The sequence below is a fragment of the Etheostoma cragini genome, chromosome 8 (assembly GCF_013103735.1).
Source record: "Etheostoma cragini isolate CJK2018 chromosome 8, CSU_Ecrag_1.0, whole genome shotgun sequence".
NCBI lineage: Eukaryota > Metazoa > Chordata > Actinopteri > Perciformes > Percidae > Etheostoma > Etheostoma cragini.
In genome coordinates, this window is record NC_048414.1 from 16,882,922 (window position 1) to 16,893,326 (window position 10,405).

At 41.0% G+C, this 10,405-nt stretch overlaps 1 protein-coding gene and 1 long non-coding RNA gene across 2 annotated transcripts; one reads left to right on the forward strand and one right to left on the reverse strand.

The window, feature by feature from the left end:
- The first annotated feature begins 2,388 nt into the window (after positions 1 to 2,388).
- Positions 2,389 to 8,120, forward strand: tmem168b (transmembrane protein 168b). Its single transcript, XM_034878177.1, has 4 exons — positions 2,389 to 3,973; positions 4,585 to 4,727; positions 5,768 to 6,042; positions 6,655 to 8,120. The coding sequence occupies exons 1-4, from the start codon at positions 2,837 to 2,839 to the stop codon at positions 7,200 to 7,202; spliced, it is 2,103 nt and encodes a 700-aa protein (XP_034734068.1). The 5' UTR covers positions 2,389 to 2,836; the 3' UTR covers positions 7,203 to 8,120.
- Positions 4,131 to 10,260, reverse strand: LOC117948532. The gene is made up of 3 exons (XR_004657478.1): positions 9,950 to 10,260; positions 6,215 to 6,217; positions 4,131 to 4,144 (listed from the first exon to the last, which is right to left on the reverse strand). It is a non-coding gene; the product is annotated as an uncharacterized LOC117948532 (long non-coding RNA).
- Positions 10,261 to 10,405: the final 145 nt, after the last annotated feature.

Sequence of the window (10,405 nt, forward strand, 5' to 3'; positions counted from 1 at the left end):
GTGGCAGGCTGCTTAGTACAAAAGACAAATACAGCAGTCTGACAAGAGTTTGATTGCACTGGAGGGACTGAGAGTGAACAACTGGACTGGTACGCTTGCTTCTGTCAGTCATCCAGCTAGACTTTCTGAAAATTCTTGATGTGCATTTAGTTTTCCAAGACAAAAAAAAATATATATATATATTCTCAGCATTCAAAACATTGGTGTTGTCCAGTGTAAAGTGTGGCAGTGCCATTTTAACTTGGCATCCTTTGAATGATTTCTGTATCTTTTACAAGAAAGTGGTATTTGTAGCATTTTAAACATTTTCAGAACCATACAGTAGGAGTATTATTAGGTTTACTAATGTGAAACTGTAAATGTGTTTACTCATTGTGTAACAAGGTACGAGTGTTTCAAAGTAGGTGTTAGACTTCGTTCGCTCTTCTCGTCCTCACAAATATTCAGACTGAATTTTCTCCTGTTAGATTTCCAGTACATGTACTGTATGTTCTCCTGCAGAGAAATGGTACAACACTGCAAATTGGTGACCCATATCAAATGGACTTTAAAGCACCAGTATCCTTCGACACAATTTTGTAACTTTGATGTGAAACTACAATAAGTACTCTGTCTCCCAAAAAATCCAAATCTGAGCTTCTCCCAGAAAATGCACCTTGACAGAACAGATTTGCACTAATTTTCTGTTTTGTCACACAAAACCTCTGAAACAGGTGAGAAACTATAGATTTTAGCAATAGCAAGCGAGACCAGATCTGAAGATACAGTATGCCGGGCGGTTTCAGCTAAAGACACTACCAGTTGAATTGTTAGTTAATGATGACACACATAACTGTGTGTGTCCTGCCTGTCCCTGAATGGGCTAAATGTGTGTTTGGGTTTGTCAGTGTGAATGAAGGAATGAATTGACGTTAATGTGTTAGTCAGTGGCGTCTATCATTGATCCCAAAGAGTGTCACAGAATGTAATTATTTTCCTATGATGACAGTTGTACAACCAATATGATGGGCCCGTGTGATGATGCCAGTATGTCTAAGGTGCCTTCTTTGTGCACATTTACTGTATGTTGCAAGCAGACGTTCATGCCCCTGGAGAAAATGAAACTCCTTTGTCATAGTAATGGATAACGAGAAGCATTTCTAGTGTTGGTGTAATGCAGTTGTTGCCATTCTCATATCATATTCCAGTTAATGCACATCTCTCTACTGATACCTTTCCTTTTTTTTTTAACAGAAAAAATATATATTTCACAGTACCACACATCTTTAGACTTTAAGGTTTTGTGATTTGATTGGTGCATTTGTCTTCCAGTGTGTCTTTGGTCCATTTGCATGAGTTGTTTCATCTTCATTATCAATATTTTCTTCAATGCAGAACAATGTGTGCTTACAGTATGGTTGTAATTTTTTTCTTCTTTTATAAATGAATGTAAATGTAAGGTGTCTGTGTTTTTTCCATGTGTATTTTGCACCTTTTTATTTTTTAACATAAAAATGCTGTACTGCTTATGAAGAGATGCCTCTAACTCAGGAGATATAATGGGTCATTTATTGACGTTTGCTACACAACAATATTTATCAGATGCTGTTGAACACATGCAGGTATCTAGACGTTGAGGCCACACTATGATCATGTCCTCTATTTCTTTCAGGGGGTAAAGGTTTACATTATATTTTCCTCTATAATACTTCAAAAAAGTAATAACTATTAATACAATGTAAAATACCGATATTTAAAATCAATTTAACAGACCTTTTTCAGATAGGTGGGATTGCATTTAGGAGACAAGAACTTTAAAATCTTGGCTGCAACCCTTTACTTAAATTTTGAACACAGACTTGTCATTTTACAGGATTACTTAATTGTTTTGTTGACCAAAGTGCTACAGCAGTAGGCAGAAATATTCGTGATGTTAAAGCATTTACATTAATAAAGTAAGCTCAATATTTTTCCAGTTTTGTTCAGTTGAAATGCAAACCTTTTTAAGTTTAAAAATTAATTATTGACCCTTAAAAAACAATCTTAAAGGTTCAATATATAATACTGACAGCTAGCGTAAAATAGTTACTGTAGTACAAATTAAAAATAATAAAGTTACAGCAGTGTGTCGCGCTTTGTTTACGTTAGTACAGACAAATATGGCGGTCAAACAACAAACATTCCGTCACGGAATGGAAATTTCTAAAGAAGAAAATATATTTTTGGATTCATTACAGTAAATATATTACATATTGGACCTTTAACTCAAGGTCCATGTGAGATGCGATCAAGGACTAGGAAGTAATCTTATAAGTGATATGAACCTTGAACATTTTCCGTCAAGGACATTGTCCATATACATGTAAAATGCGGATTGGTCCTTTAGCCTTTGCTTTAACTTTGGGAAAGCATTTTTGACGCTTAGCACTTGCCGTAGTTGAAGCCAGCGCCATAGCTCCTGTCAACTGACTCAAAACTTTTGACGTTGCAAACTTTTGAACGGATATGTAGCTATCTCTAGTGATAGCTGATTTCGGGCGCTCCTTTGTAGAGCTTTTACAACCATATTGGACATCACATGAAAATAACGCAAACAACGATCTCCAAGATGTAAATGTTTCTACGTGCGAGTGACCGGTGCAAATATGCATCGCTATTAGCTATTAGCTAGCTGACGTTTACGTTAGCTAGTTAACGTAAACTAGCTACTTTCAACAAGTTAGCTAGCCAGTAATACTTAGTTTAACCTAGCTAGTTTCGGCGTCGTCGAATTTAAAATGTCATAACCGACAATAAACCGAGTATAACTAATTAGAGTGCCTGCTTTAACTTTAGATATTTAGCCTTTCGTATAAAAATGTGTCGTTTTCTACGCTACTGTGTCACCCACTGCATTCATGCAGCGATGACCCGGCTGGAGGAAGTCAACGGAGAGGTGAGCATGTGGTCGTCAGTCCGGTGGCTGGGCTACCTGTCCGGTCTCAACCTGCTGGTCGCCTTGTGTTTAGGGGTCTTTGCCCGGTGGGAGAGGACTGAGGAGCCCACTCTTCTTGTCATTTTTGTTCTGGCTCTGATTGTCCTCGGAATAGCAAGTGTAGTGTACTACTACTTCAGCATGGAGAGGGTCAGCCTCAGTCTCCTCCACCTGTGGTTCGGTTTTTTGCTGGGACTGCAGTGTTTCCTCAACACTCCCGCCCTGGAGAGCGACGTGAAGGAGCAGGTGGCCAACTACCTTCTGCTAGCCAGTGTGTCTCTGAGGACGCTGTGGGCGCTTCTGGAGAGACTGTTCGGTGCTACTAGGTACCGTCCTGCCTTCCTCACCTCGGCAGAGCGGCTGGAGCTAGTGGGCTTTGCCTCCGCCAGCACGGCACTGCTCGTCCACAAGTCTTTGAGCGTGATGGTGCTGGTGGTGGCGCTGGCCACGGTCATGGTTGCCCTCCGGATGAAGGCTCTCTTGGCTATTCCCAACTTGGCCTGCTTCGCTGTCATCACCGCCCTGCTGTTCTTCAAGTCTCTGAGCATCACCATCAACCCTTTCGCTCTCGCGTGCTTCTTCAGCCAGCTCATCTGTGACCCGCTGCTGGATGTCTACTTCAGTGGTCTCTCTGTTACCGAGCGCTGGCAGCCTTTCCTGGTGTGGCGGGGCCTGTGGCGTCGGCTGTCCCTCCTGCCTCTGCTGCTGGTGGAGGTGGCCTTCATCGCTCTGGCCGCTCGGAAGCTGAATGATCTGGACCAGTGGTACCTGGTGATCCCAGGCTTTGTTGTCTGTGGGCTCTTCTGGGCCATCTGCCACGTGGTGTTGGTCGTCACAGTGTGGGGCTTTCACAGCAAGCTCAGTGAATGCCAGAGGCTGTGGCTGTCCCAGGGGCCAGGGGTCAGTGGCCTGGACAAGGTTATGGCCTCAAAGGGCATGAGACATTTCTGTCTCATCTCTGAACGTCTGGTGCTCTTCTCGCTGATGTCAACTGTTGCTGTTGCTGCTCTTTGTTGGCAGGTAGGGGCGGGCAGCCAGACAACACACACACACACACACACACACACACACACACACACACACACTCACTAAGATTGCTTTCAAAAATACAAATACTGATTTTATCAATTTACAAAAAGCAAATTAAGCGATCAAAAGAAAAAAAATAATCACAATCAGTTGCAAGTGAACCTAAAGGAGTCGATGGTGGTTTGAAGGCAAAGGGAAGTACCACCAGCTATTGATGTGATTTTTTTTTTTCTGTTTGCTCACTTTTCATTTTGTAAATTGATAAAAAATAAACAATCAGTATTTATATTTTTGAAAGTTTACAGCATTTTTTCACACCTACCTAAGACTTTTACACAGTAATGTGTGTGTGTGTGTGTATATGTGTGTGTATATATATATATATATATATATATATATATATATATATATATGACAGGTAACACACAAGATCAGCTGAATATCACTAGGATTTGTTAAAACAATTTGTGCTAATTTGTATAGCAGAATGTGGGTATTTCTTTTTCACCAGAAGTTTTCCTTTTTTTAATCTTGTGACCCACTGGTTTGGACTTTTTTGGTCGTGTAAACCAATATTTAATTGACTTCTGACTGCTCCACAGGCCTCCAGCAGTATCTTTGTGAGCATGTTCCTTCTTGTCCTGCCTCTGGAGTCTCTGTTCCACGGGCTTTTCCACGAGCTGGGGATCAGCCTGGGAGGAACCTGTGTGGGCTACGCAGTGGTCATCCCCACCAACTACTGCAGGTAGGGTGCAATGCATACCAGCTGGGGAGTAGAAACAAATCCCATAACATGATGACTGTTTTAAGAGAAAAGTAAAAAACAAAAAAAAATCTCCAGCCTTTAAAATCAATATTTTGTGTATTATTGTGGATTTTTTGAAGTGTCAAGTGCATCTTGCCACAAAACAGTGAGACATAGATGCTCTGTGCTATTTTCAGCCCAGAGTGTGATTAAAGTTTAAACACGGCCATATCCATAATTGAAATTGTGTTTGCAGGCAAATACTACATTCCTACAATATGTGTGTGCTGAATATTTAAAGTCGAAGAGCTGCAAGTCATAAAGTTGTCTTTTGATTTGACGCTTCTTAGTCCATAGCCTTGATCTTCCACTTCCAGAATTGCTCTTGCTTTTCCTGAAATTCCACTTTTGTGATGACTACGGTTAACTGCTCCTCAGATCTCTGCAGGGTACACCGAGACAGCTAGCGAGACTATCTGTTCAATCTGAGTGTTCTGTTGCACAACTAAAACAACCTTTGAGTGTACACATGTTCCACCAAAACAAGTTCCTTCCTGAAGCTGGTTTGCAGCGGCACCGTGGCGCCGCTCGGCGCTTAGCACCGTTGAAGACCATTGTGGTCGGTTTAAAGTAGTGCTGTCAGTTAAACGCGGTATTACAGGTGTTAACGCATACCCATTTTAATGGCTTCAATTTTTTTATTGCTAGATTAACGTTCTTTTTGGCCTAGCAAGCTTTGTAGTTTTTTACACATGCTATTGCAACAACTAATAACATTAGAAAAACTACAACACCACACCGGATCTAGCTAGACCGGAAACAAAACAACAGGCACGCCGCACGTTTGTTTGGGCTCCAAGCCGGCCAGAGAAGTAACGTTACGCTTTGAGTGGATGGCGAGCGTGAGACGCCGAAATGGATGCCGATATGGAAAGTTTAGTTTTAAAAAGTTGCTAAATCCCCCCCCCATCCCTTTTACCCTTCTATTGATGGACAGTGTCACTCTTTCCTCCTCTGTTGTCTTGTGGTCTGCCTTGCAGTCCAGACGGCCAGCCCATGCTGCTGCCTCCAGGCCAGGTGCTGGAGCTGAACAGGCGTTCCACAGGCATGTTGAACAGTGTGCAGCACTTCTTCGCCCACCACTTGATTGAGCCTTTTGGCTGCGACTATTCCACCAGCGGGGTGACCCAAGAGGCTCTGCAGGCCAAGATCAAATCCTTCTTGGAGCTTCGCACGGCGGACGGGACTCGCCACGACACCTACGTGATCTTCTACAGCGGTCACAGTCACCGCTCTGGGGAGTGGGCGCTGGCAGGTGAGACGGGCAGCAATGTTAAGTAAGGGTTGAATAATAGACTGTTTTAATAGTGATATAACCGTTAGTTAGGCTGACAAGAGTAGAGCTCTGCTAAATTCTCTTGGGGGGGGGAGAAATAGCTCCTTTTAACTAAAGCAGTTTTATAAAACCTCTACAGAACCAACACTACTAACTTTGCAACAGACGCTGGAGAAGCGAGAGACAGCACTAACATATGAGAACATATTTCAATTTTCCTGCTGCAGTTCTACTTTATGGCTCTGAAATCCACTGAATGTGTTACAGGTTACACAACGTCGAATGGTAAAATTTCGGCAACAGCACTTTGTTGTATATTTAATTCAGTACAGTTAGAAATTGAGGAACATCTCATGAAAATAAAACAGGTTTGCAAAGTCATCACTAGAACTGTAATGGTATTAAGTAATCATATTTGTACTCTGCAACAGCAAGTACCAAAATGTAAGTACTTTTATTTGGTCTGAAAAGAAAGTGGTATAGTATGCTCTATTGGTATTTTTTTGTAATCTAAAAATCAAATAGTATTGTCCTCATGTGTAGTTTGTTCTGTGAGATCTGTAATCCGCTGGTTTCTGTGTTGATCACCAGGAGGAGACACTCTCTGCCTGGATCAGATCTTGGACTGGTGGAGGGAGAAGAACGGCAGCTTCTGCTCGCGCCTCATCTTGGTGCTCGACTGTGACAACTCGTTGCCGTGGGTGAAGAAGGTAAGGAAGGTGGAGGGTCTGTACGTGGCCGTGCAGGGAGCGACACTCGCTCGAGTGACAGACGTCGAGCTGCAGGACCCCCCGCAGCTCGGGGACTTCACCTCTCAGTGGGTGGAGTATAACTGCAACTCAAACAGCAACATCCAGTGGTCTGAGAGAGGCAGGCCGGTGTGTGCCGCCTACGGCATCTCCAAATACTGGAGCGACTACACGCTGCACCTGCCGACAGGGAGTGATGTTACCAACCACTGGAGCCAGAACTTCCCTCGGGTGACGTACCCGGTGGTGCAGCTGGCGCTGTGGTGCGGCGGTCTGAACGTGCTGTGGTTCTGCAGCATCTGCCTGCGATGTCTTAAGAGAATCAAACTTAACTGGTTTCCACCAGCGATACTGGACACTGGCCAAGGCTTCAAACTGGTCAGATCATAGAGAAGTATATTTCCCCCCCAAAAAAATCGGAATATATTTAAAAACGGAGTATTTTCTAGAAGTCAGCGAGTGTCTTTCGGACCCTGAAAATAGGCAGCTACTGGACTGTTACCGCATCGCTAACTAGTGTCCTGTTAGTTACTGCAAAACTAATCGCTTAGTTACTGATTGGTCCGTTTTTTTTTGTTCCAGTTTTTATATCTATATTGTAAATGTTTCTATTAATGTGTGTGTGATAAGCTTTGCTTTCGCGATCTGACCATCCATGTCAAACAGATCAATCAATTTGTGGGAAAAGACTGACCACATTGACTATATTTTGCACATTTTTGCATCATATTTACTGTTCGATCTAAAGTGATTCCACATTGACTTTAAGAACATTTGTGCCTTTTACCGTAAACTCGCCAAAGAACATCCAGCTCGCCAGGCTGATTTAATCACCTTTAACCAAAGTGGCTGTGGTACATTTTCAGAGGAAGATCTCAGCCATAAATCATCTAGGCAGCAGTTAGCCTAGAACTCAAGATGGAATATTGTATTTTGATTGTGAAATGATTCCTTTTACAGCCCTCTGTGCTACACTAGGCATTTCACACTCCAAGCATTGAGTACATCCAATGCCCTGCTTTGTGTCTGTTGTAACAGCATTTTCCAATGCTTTTAGGTGTAATTTTTAATACTCTCTCTTTGAAAGTTTTTTTTATTTTTAACTGTACTGACTAATGCACTACACACAGAGATGTGTGCAAACTACAGTATTTATGTCATAATAAACCCCAGGAATGAAATGCATCACATGTAGAGATCCATTTTCTTCCTGAGTTTTATTGCAGTTTACTGAGCTATGCAACATTATTCAGGTGAAATATGTTTGAAACTATGCAATAAAGGAGAAGTGGGACTCCAGTGCTCAAATCATGAATTTATTGGACTCCTCTGTGGATACATTCTGCCAAAAACTAAATGAAACAAGTTATTTCATGTGTCTGACACTGGGTGAATAACGAATCTATCTAAACTTCTATTCACAAATTACATACAGTGGCTTGAGAAAGTTGATTTAAAAGGAATAAAAAACATCTTTTGGAAATTGAGCTTAATGCCTTAACTAAAAAAAATAACCTCCTTTTAAGGACATCAATTTTCTTTGTGAATCATTGTGAAATGTAAATGTTCGTCCTTAAAATACAGGGTGTAAATATACACACCCCTCTGTTAAATTCCCATAGAGGCAGGCACTTTTTTTATTTTTAATGGACAGTTATTTCATGGATCTATTAAGCTAACTGAAATAAAACCAAGCCAATCTCTAGGTCTTGGTCAACCTTTTAATCAACTTTAGCATCTTAGGAAATGAGGATTTGAATAACCTTTAAATTGAAAAAGACTACTAACCTGAAACCAGAACAAAGCACCCATGCACACAATAACCATTAGAGGCAGCCTACTCATCGGGAGTGGTGTAGGATTTAGTGTCTCGGCTAAGGCCACGAACGCTCAGACCGGAGATTGAAGCACCAATCCTTCAGTCAATGGGCAACCTGCTCTAGTACCTGAGCAGATACTTGCTCAAGAATGAGGAAGGCAGTTGCTTAAAGTACTGCTTCCCAGAAATGGGGTCCTTGAGGGTATTCCAGGGGGTCCCCACCAACAAGGGGAATCATTTTGTCACCTACAATGTCACTGTACTTCCTTGCAGAAGCAACACAATGACAGAATACCTTGGGGTGGAAATCACCATCCGCCTCCCAATACGATATCACCATACGATATTGCGATTTTAAACATATTGCAATATTCTGCAATATTTTGCAATTTATTACCTTTTTTCCCAACTTTAAATTTTTCCCAATTTCAAACAATGTCCCCAAAAGGAAGCTTTGTCAACATCTGTTTTATCTAAAATGATACATTTCTGTTTGTTCATATCACTTCAGTTTTATTGCAGCAAAATGGAATTGTCAAGAAGACAAACTGGCGAACACATATATTGCGATATATATATATATATATATATATATATATATATATATATATATATATATATAAACCACTGGATTAAAGCATGAGGAAAGTGTTGCACTGTTGCAAACATGCAGCGCCAAAATAAATGGACATCAGTTGGATAATGTTTGAATAGGTTACCTTTTTTCTGAATATTGCCATTGGTTTAGTATGTCAAATTTGTAAAGAAAGAAAGAAAAAAAAAAAAAAGCGAAAGTATCTGCTAATTAGCTCCAAGGTTTCATAACAATCTCATCTGCTCAAGGTTGTTCAACCGGTTGGCCTTATCAGTGGAACATGTGTTTGCATGGTGACAGTAACCAATCATCATGGATACAGCTTCTGTCCGTTTAAAAACATTGCATCTTTGTCCATAAGGAGTACATTATAATAGTCAATAGAGTTAGAATTCAATGCATTCTAGGACATAACCAAACTAGATGAAATGCTGTTTGAAAGTTCTTTACCACTCATACTAACCTCTTTCTGTGACTATGATGAGACTACATTCAGGTTTTCAGTTGATTTTATTGAAAACATTATAAAAGTAGGTGGTGCAGCAGCATATTTCAGTTTTATGATCTTCAGCATGTTTACATTTTGAACAACCCAAGTTGACAATGACTTTTACAGCAAGTTGGAAATGATCATTGCCAAATAGACAAGAGCACAGGTCAGAGACGGTAACAGAACATCTACCGCCCACATGTGGCTGCAAGGGACACCACACTGAACCCTACAACAGAAGTCCTTGTTCTGGGGACCAGGTCCTATTTTGTTCCACAGCTCCAAAAGTTCATTTTCTAATTCAATATTTTGTGATTTCAGAGCTGATGTGCAAATTCATGACTTGGGTTGATCTAAACCTTCAAATATTTCAAACAAAAGCACTTCAACCAATCCAAGGCATGGGCAAATGTGTAGAGTAATCCCACAGCCCATGTCTAAAAAGCTTTAAAAAGAAATTTAAAAAAAGGGGGATGAAAACACTTCCTAAACTTCTACACTTCTAGGATCACAAGCAACTGAATTAGCACAACAGCATGGGATATCATTGCTTTTAGGGTTTTGAATTTGCTCAGTAATCTGTGTTCAAAAAAGAGGGTGAAATATGGTTACAGCCTAGCCTGGAAATCCAGACCCAAATCTGAAGGATTAAGGGTCTAGTATCAAGTAATGAAAGTCAGCCATCTTGA

Excerpts from the sequence above, each read along its gene's own strand:
- tmem168b (XM_034878177.1), top strand. The coding sequence starts at position 2,837 with ATGTGTCGTTTTCTACGCTACTGTGTCACCCACTGCATTCATGCAGCG. Across the intron at positions 4,728-5,767 it reads ATCCCCACCAACTACTGCAG|TCCAGACGGCCAGCCCATGC; the intron begins GTAGGGTGCAAT and ends TCTGCCTTGCAG. Across the intron at positions 6,043-6,654 it reads TGGGGAGTGGGCGCTGGCAG|GAGGAGACACTCTCTGCCTG; the intron begins GTGAGACGGGCA and ends GTTGATCACCAG.